Genomic DNA, 20,102 nt, shown 5'->3' with positions numbered 1-20,102 from the left:
ATCATCGGCAAAGCACGACAAGCATTTGGGCGTCTCTACGCTCAGCGCGGAGCTGTCAAAGCCTTTCCGGATTTCATTTCGAAGGGGGGCGGGTGGGCTGAAATTTTAGCGCGGGAATGAGCGGCGGGTACAATTAACCTCCAGAGGCGGATTCGTGATTAAGAAGAAAAAAAAAAAAAAAGAAGAAACACAAACCCCAAACCTCTGGTCCTGAAAAAAATAACACCCCTCTCAAAAAAATAATAAAAAAAAAAACCCAGCAAAACAAAACAACAAAAACAACCCAAACCCACCCGATACCAAGGGTATATACCGCAGGGAGCTGCGCGCTTGCCGGGTGCGGGCGGCACTGCCGGCGCCGCCCCTGTACCAGAGCCGGATCTGCCCGCCCGTTCCCCGCCCGCCCCCCCCCCCCCCGCCGGCGGCTGTGCCTGCGCGGGGAGGCGGCGGCGGGCGGCAGAGCGGCGGGGCGCTGGCGGCGGCGGGATGTTCAGCTGGCTGGGGAAGCAGGGCGGCGGGCGGGAGCGCGGCGGCGCCGGGAGCGACGTGGTGCAGACGGTGACCGGCGGGCTGCGGGACCTCTACCTCCGCAAGCTGCTGCCGCTGGAGGAGCACTACCGCTTCCATGAATTCCACTCGCCCGCCCTGGAGGAGGCCGACTTCGAGAACAAGCCCATGGTGCTGCTGGTGGGGCAGTACAGCACCGGCAAGACCACCTTCATCCGGTAAGGCGCCCCCCCCCCATCCTCCTGCCCCGATGCTGCGCAGTTCCTCCGCCGCCGCGCCCGGCCCCGGTGCCCTCTCGGTAATCCTAGCTCACCTCCTGCCCGGGGCGTTTCTGCTGTGCGAGAAATAACCTCCTACGGGCTCACAGCGCAGCGCAGCCCCGCCGTCAGCTCTTCTCCTACCGGGCAGCGTCCCGTCCCCCCCCGCCTGGCCGCCCCTTACCGGCGGAGCGGGGAGCGCCCGTCCCGCTGAAGGGCGACTGACAGCTCCGCAACGGGGCCGGCCGGGACGGTGTCTGGCTGCTGCCGGCAGTCTGGGGGAGCGGGGCCGCGGCCGGGGCCGCCGCCGGGCAGCGGGGCTCACCTGGGAGCCCGCCGTGCGGTGCCGAGGGTGGGTACCGACCGCTCCCCGGGCTCTTACGGGCCCTGCGACTCCTCCGCCAACTTCCCGTTTAAGAATATTATCTCGATTTCATGTTCTGCTGAGAGAGTGTAACCTCGTTGTCTACTTCCTCCTGGCTTTTAGTTGTTAAATATCTGAATTTTTTCAAAGGAAGCGGCATGACTGCATCGGCCATCACAGATCGTTTAACCTTACCGCCTCCCTCTTCTTTCCCCAAAGTAGTTTAATGTGTAGATTGGATGTAAAGATTAGAGAGAAACGCGTCCACAGTTCTGGGCAAAAAACCACATGGTCTCTGGAAAGTCCTCCCCCCCCTCCCCCCATTTTGGTCAGTCGCGTTGAACAAGCAATATCACTAATAAGGCAGCTTACCGATGTTGCTGCTGTTGTACTATTTTCTCTTTCCTGTCTTCCTTGTTGCTAAGTTTGTTAGTAACTGATTTTAGGAAATTGAAGTGTGCCTTGGGTATTACACGCTTGTGAATATTTGTGCATATATTTGAGTGTGTTTGCCTGTCCTATGCCCCTCAGTCTAAGGTTATACAAAACTCTGCAGAAGACACCGAGGGGTCACTTGGATCAAATTTTTACCTGCTTATTATATCTAAAGTTCGTTAATAGTCCTACTGTAAATTTTACAAACGTTTCTCTTTCGGTTCCAAAGGTTACAGGCAGCCTTGCCATAACACTGTTTTCTTTTTACAGTGCAAAAGACTTGCCTCCCTTCTTCTCCATTGAAGAGCAGTGTTTACCTTTAACTCACCTGAGAGCTTTTCAGATGTTTACAGAGATAATCATGTTTCTTTTCTGGTTTTACATCTAGCTAATTGGAAGCTTAACTTGGTTCTTTACCGATTATCACTGAATTCCTGCAAACACTTAAAGTGGCCGATTTGGGTTTTCCTAACACTTCTTTAGCCATGCCGATTCATTTTCGTCTTTAAAGGTACAGCCGCTTTGTCAGTCTGTATATATTCGCAGACGAGTGTTGTTACCTGGCTCATGGACAGGGGAAGGTGAGAGCATGGGTAATGCGGAGACAGAACGGTCCCAAAAATGTATGTACCAGAACCTGTTGTGCCTGTCAGCTGAGTTGCTGTGTCACTTGCGATTCATCGGAAGCTTTTTTTCCCCCCCCTCCTGTAAGACTTTGCCTTGGATGAGAACACATAGTCTTAATTTATGGACATTCAACTTTTCTGTCCGTTACAGTTGCCCATATTTGACTGCAGCGCAAGTCAATATTGCGCTTAGAAGCATTGATGTTCCTTGCAGTGCCTTAGACGTATTTTTGGTACTGTTGCTTTGTGAGTAACTTATCACCTTAGCCATAAACTACTGAGCAATAGAGTTGACTGTTACTAATGTACAGGCTGAATAAGAAAAGAAATACCACTTATTACAGCTATTTCCAGCTTTTTTAGCATTGGTCACTGCTGGGCGAAGATGCCCAGACAAATCTGACAGAGATAAAGTTTTCAAAGATGTTTTCTCATGCATTTTATTAAAATATCTGACTCAATAGAGGAGGTGACTTCTACTGTGATGTGCCCTTCTCTTCATTCACTCACCCCTTTCTCCGATCCCCATTTTAGGTAGGTTGCAGAGAGGCTTAATCCCTTACTCGGTATTGGAGGCGACAGGAACTGACTGTTGAGGCCCAATCAGTAATAGACCAGCTGTTACTGCTTCTAAAGGACCACAGACTGACCTCACCACGATTAACATTCATTACATCAGTGTTAGCTATAGAATAGGTAATAATTGGCTGAATCAGCATGAGCGAATGCTCCATTCAAGATGGGCAGCAACTTAGACAATAGTGTCACAGTGACTGTTACCAATTTAGCAGAGAAAAAGAAAAGCAAAAAAGAGAGGTGCTTGTGTGCTGAAGGCAGGACTTAGAAGAAGACATGGGAAAATATTATAGTGTCTAAGTCAGCCACAAATAAATTTCCCCTCCGGTAGGCTGAATTTCCCATGGAAAAATGTCATACGCTTTCAAGATTGTTATAATTCCAGGTTCATTATACATAGCTTTTCTTAGGATAAAGTTGGACTGTATTTTTTCCCTGTTCGCCTTTTAACAGGCAAATGTTATTTTAAATGTTAATTAAAACTTTTTGTTCCACGTTTCTCCATTTCATAGTCAGGAGGGCATACTAGATCTACTTAAGTGTTTACTATTGGGTTTATATGTGAACATAATGATTCTGTTTAGCTGACAAATACTCATTTGGGATTTACTTTGATTTAGACATTATCGTGAGAACTTCACATTTTCATACCTCTGACACATCCACATCCACCCAGTTCCTTCCACTAAGTCTTCATGGAAAACACTGATCTAGCGGTGACTGAATGTCCCTGGGGATTAAGATATGCAAACAAACGCTTCCAGGTTTCTTACAGCTCTTCTGGTTTTTCATTTGATGCTGTTTATCCTCTTTGCGCTTGGAACAATGCAGTGAAACCGGCCAGTTTCGCTGTCTAAGGTGTAGCGTGGTGATATTCTTTTATTCAAGTATCTGACAATGCTGACAATTCAAACAAATACATCCAGGCCCAAATGTTAATACTTGTCTGATTGTTTTTGATGGGGTGGGAGGGTGGGTGAGAGCCAAATGCTTATCATGCATGTGAGCTGCTTGGCCTTGCAGCTTCTGTAGTTCTCTCAACTTCTCCTGGCTGCTTTAGAGAAAGAAGTGGGGAAAAGAAGTACACGAGAGGAGAATTGTATTGTGTGAGAGGAGAATTGTAGTGTAGCGACAGGAGCTAGTCAGTGTGAGTTTGTGGCTGCTGACCTTTTTCTTTCCTTCTAACAATGAACTAAACTTCTTGTCTAATAATGTTTAACTTGTTACTAACTTTTCTATTTTAAAAGCATGAGAGGCTGACTTTTTTTTTTTTTTAAGAACTTATCAAGATGAAGAAAAACAGAAGTAAATGCCTCAGCTTGCCAGCCTGTGCTTTTACTTCGCTTACAGGTTAAAATGGTAAACTTCCTTCTATTTAACTCAGCCAGATCTGGATTTTGTGAAAGCACCCTTTTGTGTGCATAATATCTGGAGTCTGCAAGTAGTATGTAATTGCTTGTATGGCAAGAACAGGCTGCACCTATTTCTTCTGGGGCGAAACGGTCCATCTTAATTTCTTTGGGTGAAAGCTGGAACTTCTTTGTTACTAGCTCTGCATGAAAGTTTTATTCGAGTTATTTGGAGCAGATATCTACTACTTTTGTTGAGTTTATTAAAAAAAAAAAAAAAAACCCCAAACCAAAAAGCGTGGAGGATTTTGTGCAGTATGTAGTACGGAGGTGAGCAGCCTCATGACAGGAGACTTGAGTTTGTCTCCCCGCGCATCATGCGGTATCCCTGCTCCGTGCTGCTTGGTCCGGCTCACCTGTGTTCGTGCATTGTTAGCATGGCTTAGCTGAAGCATTTAGACCTCAGATGATTATCAGTATCCGCATCTGTGAGTAATCTTTGCTTTCTCTGGAACTTTGTAGACCAGTTTCCCATAGGCTGGCTATAGATCTTGCAAAGGAACATAGATGAATGTTTATTGGCAAAGCAGAAAGTTTATAGCCCAGGTAAAAACAAAGGGAGAAGAGTCAACAGGATGTCTGTTGTTTGATCTAGACTGTCTTTGGGATGTTCGCTATTTTTAAGCATTCTTCCTGTGAACCTTTTTGAACTCCCCCTCTGCTGAAAATGCCTGCGAAGGACATGCAGTTACCGATGCTAAAAATCCAGGTATTTTCCTGTGTTAAAATAGCATACAGTACAAAAATATTTGCAGCTTTTCAGTTTACAGAAGACTGCTCATCCCTCTTCTGCTAAGGGAAACATATTTTCGTGCCGAGAGGAAGTGTGATAGAGCTTGTACAGCCAGTGCTCAAGAACTGGGGTTTATTTTAGTCTGTACTGGTTCTTTACGTGCAGCCTTGAGCTGATCTTAATGGAAAATACCTGCCTTGCAAAGTGCTTCCTGCGTCTGTTGAATAGCTGTACCTGGCTCAGCACTGCGACTGTTGGGTGGGACTCGGTATTTGGAAGGACATCTTGCCTTTCTGGATTGTTACCACTATAAAAGCCACGTTTTTAAAGCTGCATCTGTGACGTTAACTTGGAAAGTATCATTGCGGTTCAGTAGCGCTTTATTCTTGTTTAGTCATTTCAATAAGCAGCTAATCTGAATTTGCAGTGTATGAGTTCCAAGCAGAAAATACAGATGTTGGAAATCCTGAAAGATGCTCCATACTTCCAACTCTTTGTAGATTCTGCAAGTGTTACATGTGCAGCAACTTCATGAGTAGGCCATGACATTATTTTTTTTCAGTCATTTAAAAGACCACCACTGCTGAATGTCCATAACCATGCCTGGCAGGTTCATGACCTAACAATAGATAGAAATTGTCCCGTTACCCTGGAGGTGTCTTATCCTGTATTCAGATCCCATCATGTAGTTTTCTGGGATCTGGGACTTCACTCATGCGCATTTGATTTCAGTACAGTGTTCTTTGCTGCTCTGGGAGCTTCTTGTTGTATGTGTTGCCACCTTATGACTTGCTGCCTCTGTCAGCAGAGGTCTGGGACTGACAATTCATATCAAGAGAAGAACTTAGTTATGAGACTCATAGAGATCCTTTTCTAAAAGGAGGGCAATGAGAAAAAGAAAATTGAGAGACTTTGAAGTAGAACGTTTTATTGTGGTAAGTTAAAAATATTATTTTAGAAGTTAAAAAAGATAATTGATCTTTCAAAATCAATGCTGTGGATAAGTCCAGTCTGGCTTTAGTGAAAAATGGTAGTGGCTCTTGTGAGCTAGCGTTGCGTCCTGTTTCAGAGGGCTCTGGTGTGCAACGGAGTTCCATGAGGAGGCAGGAACACACTTCTGTGTTTCAGGTGTTCAGCTGTTTGCTACAATACTTGAAAGTCCTGGGTTTCCATGCATAAAGGGTTCAACTGCTGAGCTATCAAAGGAGTTTTGTCCTAATTTTGGTACATGATCTACTTCTTAAGATGAGGGTTATGCTGCATTGTACACTCCTGCATGTATAAAGGGGTTTGAGTGTTGTATTTCTGCTTTTGGACAATGGTTAGTTTTATTTCCCCGTTAATGTGCATTAGGTACAGCTTATTCTAGAAGTAGAACAAATCGACTTTGGCATGTTCTGACATGACGCTTCCTATGTTCCTCCTGTACCACAGTTTTTAGCATTAGCGGAGCGTTTTGTTTGTTTGTAAACAGAAAAATGTGGGAAATCTCATGTAAATAACTGTTTCATGTTTTAAGCCTCCTATAGGTTGAGCTGATTGGAGCCAGTTTGCTAGGGCTAGTGGAAAAAGATCTTTGAAACAATGTATATATTTTATTCCTTAAATTCAGCTTCTCTGCACAGATTTCTAGAGTCTGTGAATGTTTGGGTATTGAATTTAAAGACAAATAGATTATTCAGCAAGTACAGACACTTTGTAGAATGGGTTTTTTTTCAGCAAAAGCAGCCTGCAAGTCCATTCAAGTTAGTATTCCTTTATGAAATGATCACACAACAGGCATAATGCTGTTAGATTAAGGACCGGAACAAACCTATTATTCAGACAGATGTTAATATAGATGTGCTCAAACTGAACTAGTGCTGTCATTGGATGTAGGACCATCACCTGTGCCTGAAGAATTCTTTTTTAAGTCCAGCTTTGGACTTAAAGTTAAATCATAGTTGATTAACTTTTTTTATTTTTAAGAACTCCAGGGTGACATGAGAACCATGGAATTAATAACCACTGTATGACTTAAGTTGATGGGAGAATTTTAGTGCTCTGACAGCATACTTGAAAACAATTTGGTCTTAGTCTTGAGGCGAACATTTTCAAGATGGTGCTGTTGTGAATGAGGACAACAGCATTCATATTTTTAATGTTAAGCAGGTTGGTCTGCTCCTGGTTTTTGAAAAGTGGCAGTCATCATAGCGTAGGCTAGAGGAACTTTGTAAACTGGAGGCTTGCTTCTTGGGCTTGGGGTTTCTCTTGTTTCTCACTTGCCATCCAGGAAGGGATGCAAACAAGCTTTTTCTGTATATACATGCTCCAGTTCCATTAAGTTTTAGCATGTAAATATGCACGTCCTTTGTTTGAGACCTTGTTGTCTGGAAAGTCAAGACTTGGTGTGTCATACTTGATCCACAGAGTATGTGCTTCTGAGTAGATTACTCAGAAGGAGACGCAAGATGGTTTCTGTTGGTACAGCGCTGCCTGACTTGATGCTTCTTGGAAGGCCATTACTGTTAGGCCTGAAGTTCTGCAGGTTTGACTTAGTTAATTACTTTTTGGTACATGGGTCAAAACAAAAGTTCTTTCCCTCACTCCCAAACAGATGTAACTGTATTGCCTCATAACTGTGTTCTCTCTGCGAGTGGTAAGATGAATTAAAGTTAGTAAAATCATACACTGTAACTGAGTTCATCAAAGGGTTAGATACGTAAGCAAAGTGACGCTGCTCACGTGCTGTTTCAAACCCTCCCTTTTAGTATCAACAACACTTGTACGGGCTTGAAAAACACACACAAGAAGCAGCAATGTCTTGTAGTGTGAGCTACAGCACTGTCATTGCTGGTAGAAGAATCCACTTGAGTCATTCAGGTGCTGTGGTTGAGGGAATACTTTCCTCCCTGTTTTTGTAGAAGGATTTACTTTATGCTTTTACCTAGTTGTTGTGAAAAACTGGAATACAGTTTTGGGGTTTCTTCCTAGTTAATAGAAATAATGAAGTGCAGGAAAAGTGTTATTTTATTATTCTAGAGTGGATATATCCTTGGGAATTTTCAAGCAAACTACAGGTATTTGCTTTTGCCATAGTTCCCAGTCATTCATTCTGTTAATTTTTGTATTCTCCATCTCCAGATACCTCCTCGAACAAGACTTCCCAGGCATGCGGATTGGTCCAGAGCCTACCACAGATTCTTTTATTGCTGTGATGTATGGAGATTCAGAAGGGAATGTTCCTGGAAATGCCCTAGTTGTTGATCCTAAGAAGCCATTCCGCAAACTTAGCCGCTTTGGAAATGCTTTCTTGAACAGGTGAGATCTGTTTGCTTGCTGTCATTTGATTTTAAGTTTAAATTTCCAGGTGATACCATCTTCAAACATCACTGTTGTTTACTAAGTCTTTTCTGCTGTGTTTGTTTTGAACAGTGTGAAATAAGTATTCAAATACAAGCAGGGGCAGTGGCAGTTCAAGTGAATTAAAATAAAAAACAGAAAGCAGTACTAAGTAGGGTAGCACTGGCATAGATGTATTCAGTTACCTGAATAGAAAACCGTTGTTAAAACCAGTTCACAGCAAATTGCTGAAATGTTCCACCAGCTGATGTGTTTGTGAGGCATTATGTCAGCTGTAAATCAGGATCAGTTTGGGCACAAACTCTCGTGCTCAATAAAACTGATAGATCAGTACTGTTATTAAAAACTACCATCTAAAAAAAGGAAAACAATATTTTCCCTTTGCTGTCTTGTCCCTTTCTGCTGGTCTCACCAGAGTTCTGGGTATAGCTCTTTAAAATTCTGAATTGCTGGGATATGTAAAAAGGCCAACAAGAATGGAGAATATTTGAATATGCCTTCCAGATAAATACTGGAAAAAAATTCAAGCTGTTAAGTGTTTAATTTTGACTAGCTGGTCTTCAAGCAGTCCCACGGACCAGGATGATAATGTTAGCTTCTGGGTGGCTGCTGTGTATTTACAAAAAAGGGAAGAGCTGCCAAGGGGCTGTGAATATTGTCGTAGGTAATTTAAATAGCAGGCTAAATATTTCCAGTTAAAAGTTATTAATAACTTTGTTCACATTGTGTGAGCAATCACCTTGTTTTCTTCCTGTATTTGATGGTAACTTGACATGGAGGCCTGACTTTGCAAGCTAGTTAATCTAAATTGGTTCTCTTTTAACAATAAACTTTCCTGTTCGGCTGATAAACACTGGCATACATGTTAAAAGTTCGTCATGTACAGTCTTATCTCTGGCTGTGCTTATTCACAGAAGAAAGTTTATAGCTGCTTATAGTTGGCTTGGCTATTGCTTGCTGAGAGATAAGAATATGTGCTGTGGGAAGCTGCAGTCAAGTCCCTTTTAAATAATAATTATGTGGTTCAAGACCCCTTTCTGTGAGATTATTGCCTAAGTCCTGTCTTCCAGAACACTGTTTTATTTCTGTCTTTCCCCACCAGTGTGCTCTCTATGAAAAGTTAATACAATTATACTCTAAATAATATTTTGCACAACAGTCAAATATTGACACAGAACATGTAATAATACTAGCTGTTTGGATGAATAGTTCACATAATTTTTTGGCTAAACCATCTGTCTAGCTAGTTGTGTCAGGTCCTGAATCTTAGGCAAGCAAGGTTGGTTGCTGGCTAAAAAGATGTACATTAAAAGTAACCGCCTGAATTATTCCAGTTCTTTTGCTGACTGTGATATTGTTATACTGCAGTGCTGTAAGTAACCTTATCTTCCCCAACATTCACATGTGCTGCTTAGTTTTGCAGCAGGATCTAGATGCTTATATTCTGCTATCACCATCCTTGGTCTGCTGCTGCGGTCATATTGCTGCTTTTTCAAAATTCTCAACTCATTTCTCTTTCCTACTTCACCTAGTTGAAAATGGCTTAGGCTTTATTTCAGTATCTTTGAGTAACTTCTCCCTTTCGTCTTTATCTGCAATCATATGACATACTTTGCTTTGCTTTTTCTCATTTGCCATACTGGCAGTGACAATGCTTTATATCCCCTATTACACTTTTCAGTCCTGCCCTAATAGATTTCTCTCTACTTCTCTGCTTTTTTATTATTATTATTATGATTTCACAATCCTAGCGGGTTTTTTTTGTGAAAAACTTCAGGTATTACTTTTACAAGGCTACGGACACTTAGACGATGAAGTTAAGTGCTCTTTTAATCTAAATATAACAGAAAAGGAACCAGTGACTGAGGTAATGGAGAAACTAAAAACAAAAGAGAACACAGTAGCACAATCAAGGCTTGTACTTGCTAATTAGCCTCACTCATTTATTGATGTTACCTTGGCTTTTTTTTTTTTTTCCATGACCCCTTCTTATTTCCCCCTGTATCTCACTGCTTGTGATAGATGTCTCTGTAAGGCTTCCAAGGATGTAAGCTTGTCTTTTATTTCTCTGTGTACTTTTAAGGAAAGTTGGGGGTGAAGGTGGTGGGGACAGACCCTAGTGTGTTAAAGTAAGTGAGGAAAGAATATTGCAGCGTATACCAGAAGATTACGGAAATAAATTGGTGCTACTGAAAAGAAACGCATGGTCCTGCTGTATTCTAATGGGTATATGAATGGACACAAAAAAGAGTATGAATTCTTACTGGATTCTTTGAGTCATCCAAAGTTAATTAAAAAAAATAAATAAAATCAAGAGATGATTACAAAGTTGTTGATTTTATTTTTTACAAACTGTAACTTATTTTTGCAAGGGTAGTCTAATATTGCTGGTTTTCTTTAACAGTAGTGTTATAACTATGAAAAACATGACAGTATCAAAGGTCTAATGTGTCATAAGCAGTTACACACAACTGCTTAATCACAGAATCACAGAATTATCAGAGTTGGAAGGGACCTCTAGAGATCATCTAGTCCAACTCTCCTGCTAAAGCAGGATTGCCTAGAGCACATTACTCAGGACTGCAAGAGCAACTAAAAGGAGCAGACTAAGAGCAACTAAAAAGCAGTTACAACAATTTGCACAACTATTTTTGTAAAGCTTTTGTTGGTCTGTTGTCATTTAGGTAGATAGTATGTAGTTTTGCTTTTTATGAGGCAGAACTCAAAATCATACTTCATACAGGTCATGTAAGAAATAGTGGTTCAGAGCCAAATCTCAGTGTCAAAAATCAATGTCAAAAATTCAGATACAAGTAGCATTACAGCTTTAAGTTGTCTGAAATATTAGTTTGATGTAAGGTTTGGTTTTTCTTTTAACCCATCTGTTGTCTTTAGGATGTGGATATAATCTAAAACCTACAGTCGGTTAATTCTGAGTTTATCCTTCTATTTCATATCCTTTTCATATATACTTCCTGTTCCCTTTGCTAGTAATGACTGCTGCGAAGACTGCAGTGTCTTTCCATCTGAGGCCTGTGGTTCTCTGTTCTCTTGCACAGCCTTGTCCAGCTGTCCCAGTCTGGGTGATGCCTAAATCAAAATACTGCTGTATTGTTCAGCTGAAATAATGGTGCCTGTCTTCTCATGAGATAGGCCTAGAAACATCTCTGCGATACTAAACAAGTGCTCGGCTTTCTAAAGTGCAAAAAAGCAGTAAGAAAAAACATAGATGAAACCTCAGTCTTTATGGTGTTCCAAATTTATCAAAGCTACTTCATGTTGTATTGACTAGTGATGTATATCTTTGTAATCGTTAACATGGTCAAATGTATTTTCTTTGTCACTTATGTGCATCCACTGTGCTTCCACAAAATGTGTGTGCTTTTACATAGTGTGTCCTTTAGCTTTTGGAATGTTTTGTTGGTTTTTTTTTTTTTTTTTAAAAAAAAAAAAAAGTTATTTCATTCAATAGTACCTCACTGCTCTTTCAAAAGCGTCTCATAAGCTTGTAGCAGATTAGCCTTCGTGGAAAAGTTTGCTTCAGTTTATGCAGTATTTTCTACACCTGGTGTTCCACTGAAAAACAAACAAACAAAAAAAACCCCACCAAACAAAAAAAAAAAACACCAAAAAAGTGTAGTGTTGTTTCTTATGGGGCCAAGATGGCTGCTGTTTCCTTATTCCCTCTTGGGTTTCAGGGAGAGGTGTAGCTGCTGCTGCCGCTTCCATTGTACCCAAGAAGGGGTTCTGCGTGCTATTGTTACAGACTCATTGCTACAAGGTCACCTGAAAAACAAGGTCAAGCGAGGTGTAAGGATTTCTTTCTTCCTGATTTCTTTTGAATCATGTGGATTGTTATCTGTCCAACAACAACTTCGAAATTTTGATGTATCTAACATTCCCTGTCTGATACTTGACTACTTGAAATCCTCCTAACTCAGATCATCTTTGGTCTTAAAGTTCTTGTTTGACCTTGGCATGGTTAAAATTTTTCTGTCAGCGATACCCTATTTCTTGAGCTAGCGTGCCTTCTAAAGCAACGGGTTAACACAGGGTGGCCATCTTACGGCCTGAGCCTGCGGCTTAAGCCTGTGCTAGGGCTGCTGCTGGGAGATGGGGCACCGCGCTCCGCTGCTTCGCAGGAGGAGGGTAGGTTACACCGTCTGCTTGTTAGTACCGTCTTCAGCTGCTACCTGATAAGAAGATTAAACTCTTACACAAATCTCTTGAAGGCCCTTTATGATGAAGGGAGGTGCTTCTAGTTCATGACTGCAGAACTTCATCGGAGTAGTTTGGATTTAACACACAAAGTGCTCTGCACGACTCTCGGAGGCCTCGTGAATTATTTATTTTTCGTAATACCGCCATTGAGTTTGCCTCCTGTCACAGAGGCAGGAGGTTGTTGTTTAGAGCACGCTGTGTGTAATTTGAACTCTCGGCTCTTGGCAGTGTGAAAGCTTTTGCTCGGTTTGTGGGAAGGAGGCTGTTTTCAGTCCACCACAAGCCCCACCTAAGGAGGGTGGTGGGATAGAGATGGGGACCGTTCAAACACGGCTGGAGCAGGTGAGAGGGTGGCTTGCCAGTGACTGGAATATAAACATATCATCAATATTGCTTTCTGCCCGCTTCCCTTTTCTTTTGAATCTCTTTGAATTTGGGCAGAAGTTGGAGAACATGAAGAAATGTTTCTTGTGTATACTAATTTTGATACAGCAAAATGTTTGGTTTATGCAGTCTTTTTAACATTGCGTGTATGGACCATGTTGTCAGCTCTTGCAAAATTTGGAATTTTATCAGCACTTAGACATGCAGTTTTACAAGGTTTTCCTGTGTTCTTTTGTTTTTGAGAAGTTCTCTGTTTACGTTTTGTTTTCTTAAACATGTATGGTTGCCAAACATAGGGGTTCATTAGGACTTCAGCAACTTTTTTTTTTTTTTTTTTTTTTAAAAATCTCACTTGAGTCTTTCTAAAAGCAGACATGTAAAGGGGACCTCTCAAGGGACAATCTATATGTGAGCTAGAGTTATTGTTAATGGGTTTTTTTCTCCTCCTTTTCTGCAGGTTCATGTGTTCTCAGTTACCTAACCAGGTACTGAAGAGCATCAGTATTATCGACAGCCCCGGCATTCTCTCTGGAGAGAAGCAGCGCATCAGCAGAGGTGAGTTACAGGGCTTGAAAATATCCAATCTCAGTAACTATTTTTGCTGTAATGTCATCATCCTCATCTGTTGGGGGCCTGTTTTAGTGGTATTGAGTGGTGGCGTGTCTCAAACTTTCTTACTACAAGACCTGCTTAAAACCATGTTTTAAGGCCGGAAGTAGGGTTTGGAAGTTTTACTCTTGAAAACTGGTGTGGTTGGGATTTCTATCATCCCACTTCTATGGCTGCAAATGGATATTTGACACTCCTGGGGAAAAAGCTTTATTTCCAACGTTTTAATTGCTTTCCACAAAGTAATAATGAGTAGCTCATATGTAGTACTGACGTTCATGAATGAAGAAATGTTTCATAATAGCTATAGCTCTTCAAGCTGGTCATGTTTAAAAACTGGGTTTCAGGCATAAATAAGCTGCTTTTGTTGTAGGCGTAGCTGTTAGTGTTTCTTCTTAACGTTGCTCAGTCACGCTATAATATAATTTTCAGTCGAAAGAGTTACAGTAGCAGGAGGAAGAGGGAATAAGATTAATTTTATTTTTTTTTAATGAAAATTCTGTGAAGAACTGAACCCTGTTTTTAACATGCTCTTTAAGAAATTAGCCTGTCTTTGAGATACTATTAGAACAGCATGGTGTAAATAACTTCTTCGTTTCCTTCAGCTGCATGTAAGTGCATGCCAGAGGTTTCCCTGGAGTTGCAAATGGTAGCAATCCAGTGTGCGGCTTATGCTGCCCTCTGTTTTCAGACCTTTGCTTAACAAATGGAAACTTCTGTGTTTTGTGTCTGTGGGAGGGGGAAGTAATCAGTTCTTTAACATACCACACCTGGGATTTTCTGAAGAAATCCTGGAATAAGCACCATATATGGCAGCTATCCAACCATAGTCTTGTCTTTGCATTGCACTGACAGAGACTAACCTAAGACTGTCATCTAAACTATGCTTGCTTAGTAAACTGGTCTACTAGATGTTTCTGGATTTTTTGTTCAGTGTCCGAATGTGGGTTTTGTCCTTTTTGTTGCTATATAGTCACGTAAGGCATTTGTCATGGGGAGAACTGTGTTTTCCTATATGTGATATATTGGTGAACTAGCAGAGATGGACAGCAATGAGTGTTCTACATCTGTGCAAGCAAAGGCTTGAATGTTGCCGAACCAGATGAATAAAACAAATACTGCAAGTTGGTACTTTTACTTCTATGCAGAAATGACAAAGTGTATAACTAATCATTTTAATCTTATTAGATGTCCACAAAATATTTAAGTCTCACTTTAGACAGAGTCTGATAAAATCAAAGATGGTCTTAAATCTCCTATTTCTGCTTCGCCATTTTGGATTCCATCACCCTTTTTCTTCTACCAAGAAAAAACAGGCTCATCGTTCTCCCTCTCTGCTTCTTAAATTGAAAGAAAATGATGCTTGGTAGCATTGAAGTATCTGCTGACACTTCTGTAACAGTATGGAAGTGAACATGAAATGAGCAGAAAACTTTGAGCATCATATTAATATGCCACTGAAAAAGTAAGCAATAGCGTGACAAAATTCAACACCATTAGGGGTTGCTGTGGAAGTCCCAAACTTCATGTGTGGGACAGAGTTGTGTTTCACTCCAGGTTTTGTTTCGCTGATAGTCCTGTGTTCCTTAAAGGACCACGGCTCTTCACTGCCATTTAGAATTCCTGTTATAACTTAACAAAACATATGACTGTTACTCCTTTGTTGATGCAAAACTCCATTTCTTGATTGTATGTGCCTTGTCAATTGTTTTTATGGCCTAGCTGGCCTGCCTTTTGATATGGTAGACTTTTACCCAAGTTGGCAGTGCTCAGTCATAACCTGAAACTCTTATCTGTTTCACAGGCTTTAACTCGACTAGTTTGCATTTCATGAATATTTTTCTTCAATGTGTTAAGGATTGTCTTGAATATGTAACTTGGCATAGTTCTTCTATCACAAATGTGGTTCTCCTGTATGCTGTTTAGCTTTAACCGGTGTGGTTGTACCGTAAATAAGGGCTTGGGAGTCAGCTTTAGAGCACTGTTCTCTCAGTGCCACAGGGTTGCAGGGCAACTGCTGCCAAGGTTTAAGGTTTCATATACTTAGGCATCAGCATACAGGAAGTACCTACAAGTCACAGTACGGACCTATATTGCATGCTCTTATGATTAGGCAATACTGCACTTGCCCATGTCTGAAATATGGCATAGTCAGGTACATTTCCTGTATAGGACTTTTGGGCTTCTTATGCAGTTTCCATACAGGTGGTTTTGTGGAGTAGAAACTTGACTTGTCCTGTGGTACTGCACATAGCAAGGCCTGTCTGACCTGCTTCCTGAAGGAGTCGGACTGACTTGAACGTATTTATGCTACAAGACTAATTTAGCACATTTTGAAGTTTGAATTGCTTAGACTACTTTTTAGATCATTGTGTGTGAATGTAAGCAGAATCCTACAAGATGTTTTGCTCCAAGCTCAGAGAAGAGAAGACTCCAGGGAGACCTTATAGCAGCTTTCCAGTGACTGAAGGGGGCCTACAAGAAGGCTGGAGAGGGACTTTTTACAAGGGCATATAGTGATAGGATGAGGGGTAATGGCTTCAAATTGGAAGAAGGTAGATTTAGATTAGACATTAGGAAGAAATTTTTCACTATGAGGGTGATGAGGCACTGGAACAGTTTGCCCAGAGAAGCTGTGGAGGTCCCATCCCAGGAAGTGTTCAAGGCCAGGTTTGATGGGGCTTTGAGCAACCTGGTTTAGTTGGAGGTGTCCCCGGCCATGGAAGGGGGTTTGGAACTAGATGACTTCAAGGTCCCTTCCAATCTAAACCATTCTGATTTCTGCTGTCCCTAAATGCATCTCTGTCAGAGAAGGTTCGTTTGTGCACCTCCAGACCAAGAAAGGTTTTTTTTCCTACATGTGTGTTGTTACCCTTAAACTCACTGGCTGCTGCTCACTGAAATAAGGTCGAAGCTGCTGTGCATCACTATGGGAATTGCCATTTCTTTTTACTGTGAAGGTAATTACAGACTTAAACATAGGGGTGCTTTTCTGTGCTTGGCAGGAAAGCTCTAAATATACAGAATGATTCTTCAGAATTTATTTTCTGATAATTTCACAATTTTATATTTCAAAATTTTATAGTTTGGCAATTTTTTTTAAACTTTTGTTTCTTTTTATTTCTCTCTTAAACTTTTGTTTTTCTTATGAATCTTGCTGGTATTTTCAAAATAATATATATAGGATGAGATTTTTTCATAATCCAGTAATAGAATGTGACATTTAATAACACCTGGTAAGTATTTTTATGCTTTCTATTCTGCACATTTTTGGTATCTGTTCATATCTGAGTTTTTAAATTACCTTTATAGAAGAAGTTTAGCTTGTTCCTAACACTGGTGAGCAGCAACTTTTCTTATTGGTGATGTTTTAATGTATTTGATAGAAGAATAACATTACAGGACCTCAGTGTAAAACCTTTACTCTTTGCTGTTGGTGTTTTTTTCCACCTTCCCATGAGCAACTGCTTAACTGTTTACCTATGAATAGACATAACAGCTGCATAATGATAGAATTTAACAGGTATCACTAGGACTAAGGTGAAGTCTTTGAGACCAACAAAGCAATCGGATGCTAACTTTCAGTTTTAAAATGCAGGAAAACAGTAAAGGGACTATGTAAAAATACAGGATATGCACTACTTCCCAGCATGTTTTATTTATAACTCTGGAAAGCATCCAGGCCATGGATGAAGAAGCTGATTGCTTTCTGAAGGGTCAAAAATATACACGAAGTACGACATTCAAAGCTGTCTCTCTTGACACACCTTTCCCACTCCTGTTGTCGGCAGGAGGATGTGCCAGAAGCTTCCTGACTGTCAGTCCAAGGGCTGCTCAAGAGGCTGGAGGAGAATGTGCAGACCTGTGCCAGCATTGTCCCCAGTCAGACAATGCCCGTCCCTGTGCTGCTTCTGCAGCATCATTGGTGACGTTCACAAAGACCATGTCAGACAGAAATGTGCGTATGGTCTGCAAGATTTGGAAGGAACAATGAGCGTAAGGAGAGGAGGAAGGTGAAGCAATGTCTGGCAGGGTGTGGGGAGGAACCCCTTTTAGAAAGGGGGGGGAGGGTTGGTTCATGACTGAGTGTCGTGAAGCCAAGGGTTTCAAGAGGTATGGGGGAAAAGCTCAGAGGAAAATGAAGGATATTGATTAACTTGCATTTTTAGAACTGGAGTTACTTAAATGCAAGGAATTTTCTCTGTTCAGTCTGGCTTGTGAAAATGTAGTCATGGATTAAGTAAGGTGATGTACGTAGTTTCAGCATTGCCTCAGGCTTTCCCTTGCAGTGAGGCACTGTACGTTCTCCTTAGGATTAGTCCACCAACAAGAGTGCAGTAAGAGTGTTACCCAGGAGTGCTGGATCAAGACAGGCTTTCTTTAACATAACTGGAAACTTCCACCCTGGACAGCAAAAAAAAGCATCTTTGCATGTGGGACTGAGCTCCATTGGAGAGACAGTTCAGATGCTCACCTGTGGCAAAGCATAGAAGAACAGCAGATTGCAGAGGGGGAGAAGTGCTGCTCTTGTCCACGTCCAAATTGTGTGTTGTAGCCTTGATGGTGTGGTACTTAGCAATGGCAGGTGGGATCTCTCCAGCGCTCTGCCCACCCCTGATTCATCTGGTAAGTGGATATTGTTCCCTGAGCTTGGAGGCTCCTCACTGCAGCGTTCATCTGAGAGGTGCCTCTCATCTGCTCTGCCAGTAGCACCAGCCCCAGGGTTGGAAGAACTGGACACTCTGTCTGTCTGCGCTCACAGAGGATGGGTGGAGCCCATCTAGCCTCCTTAATTGTTTTCTGAATTGCAAAAGCTTTGTGAGATGGTATTAGGGCAAGTTGGAAATTACTTACCTTGGGCCCACAAGGGAAAGCCTACTTTTTTTTTTTAAAATCTTTATTACTAACTGGCACAGAAAATTGATTTGTGCTCGCACCGTGTGATTGCACAGCTATATCTTTGAGTACGGCTGGTGGCTGTCAAGCACGGGGCTGGTACTTTGCTTTGTGCTAATGACAAGTGAGAGCTCATGGTGATTCCTCTCACCAGCGTTTCCAGAGCTGGTAACCACATGCAGTCTCTCTCTAACTTTTTCACCTCTTCTGCGTTGTTCTGTTTTGTTCTCCTCTGTGGTCTCTGCTCAACCTGTTACTGATGCCAGATTTTTTTGAGGTCTGTTTCTTAGCAGTTTTCAACAAGTGGACTTTTCTTTCTCAAAGCAAATGTTTCATTAATGTTTAATTCATATTTAAAATAAATTTATTGCTAATTAACATACCTGTTGACTGTACAATTGTTTTTACAGTTCAAAATACATCGAATGTGTGGTGGGAATTTATATATTTAGTTAACTAGCCTTATAAGTCACCTTCGCACATACCCATTTGTTGAAAACTTAATAGAATTTGACTTGCTTCATCTTGCAATTTTATGTATTTCATTTCCAGCAGACTTCCTTCTACATGAGTGAAATCAGAACAGATTATTGCGTAGCTCGGATTTGTGCACTGCAGCAACTACGTTGTGATATGCAAGTGACATACAAGATCTCGCTTCTCCCTTTCTTTCCTGCTAAGTTTTTATAAAGATAAATTATTCATACTGGGTTTGATAAGATTGTTAGTGTAAAGTGAGAAGAGTTCTTTTCGAGGTGAATTTTGTGCAGTTCTCCTCCTTGCCCACACCTTTCATCTCATGCTTAGCTCTTCAGGAACTGCTCAGAGGAAAGAATGAGCATATGAAAGCATCAGAGCAGCATTATTGGGAAAGGGGCATTTTTGCGTTCCTTACAAAGTAATCCTTTTAATGGGAAAGGTTATGTTGGCTTTTTTTTTTTTTTTAATGGCCAGTTAATGAGTCTGACCTGCATTCTTTTGGATGCTAATAATACCTTTTCAGCATTTGTTTTTTCTCTCATTTCAGTTTGATGTGTCTGTGCTGGATTTTTAGTGAGGTTTTATGATCTCTTTGGGGAAAGTGGGGGGCAGGTAACTGGGGACATTTTCTTACTATTAACTAGAAGTTCTGGATTTCATTTCATATGCTATTTGTCATTTATAAATAAAAAAATTTTAGACTGAGTTCTTTCCTGTGTTGCTAAACGTGCACAAATATGCTCAATGACAAATCTGGGGTTTACTTTCATTATGTCTGCTTTTCTTGATGTTGGCCCTCATCAAGTTGTACTGGAAAGAAAAAAAAAAAAAAAAAAAGCCGATTTGCTTTTGGGTTCCTGGTTAAAGACCAACAACTTGAAAGTATAGTGAGTAATGACTTGAGTGAACCAGCATTGTTTTAAGAAAAGCTAAGCAACTTTAAAATGCTCCCTGCCTTTTTATTTATACTGTTTAAAAGATGCTAGGGAGAAAGAGGAGTGGAGGAGTGGTGACGAGTGTTTTGCTTGTATCGGGACCAGGTGTATGAAGTGTTTGTATAATTGGCTCATGTATGAGTAATCTGAGTGGGTTTTCTTTGCTGGGGGATTGAAGGTTTAAAAGCTTATCTTACTCAGCTGAGAAAGGACGAAAGACACCCTGGATAGCTCGCTGGTGGTAACTGAGCTTTCTTTGCTGTTGTCATTTGAATATATGCTGCTGGTGGCAAAACTGTCGATTCTGTTTGGGTTATTTACACCAGAT

At 41.3% G+C, this 20,102-nt stretch overlaps 1 protein-coding gene across 1 annotated transcript in view; it reads left to right on the top strand.

Annotated features, from left to right (window-relative positions):
• Positions 1-486: 486 nt before the first annotated feature.
• The window catches only part of EHD4 (EH domain containing 4), a gene marked incomplete at its 5' end in the record, with an annotated part of 31,425 nt that continues 11,809 nt past the window's right edge, over positions 487-20,102 (top strand). Inside the window, 3 exons of the mRNA XM_082485254.1 lie at positions 487-725; positions 8,031-8,207; positions 13,312-13,409. Of these exons, the coding sequence (XP_082341380.1) occupies positions 487-725; positions 8,031-8,207; positions 13,312-13,409 (514 nt within the window). The remainder of the gene's footprint in view (positions 726-8,030; positions 8,208-13,311; positions 13,410-20,102) is intronic.

Source organism: Vanellus vanellus (assembly GCF_965231255.1).
Source record: "Vanellus vanellus genome assembly, chromosome: 6".
Classification (NCBI taxonomy): domain Eukaryota; kingdom Metazoa; phylum Chordata; class Aves; order Charadriiformes; family Charadriidae; genus Vanellus; species Vanellus vanellus.
Note: the sequence above shows the minus strand (reverse complement) of the source record. Positions and strands in the feature narration are given on the sequence as shown.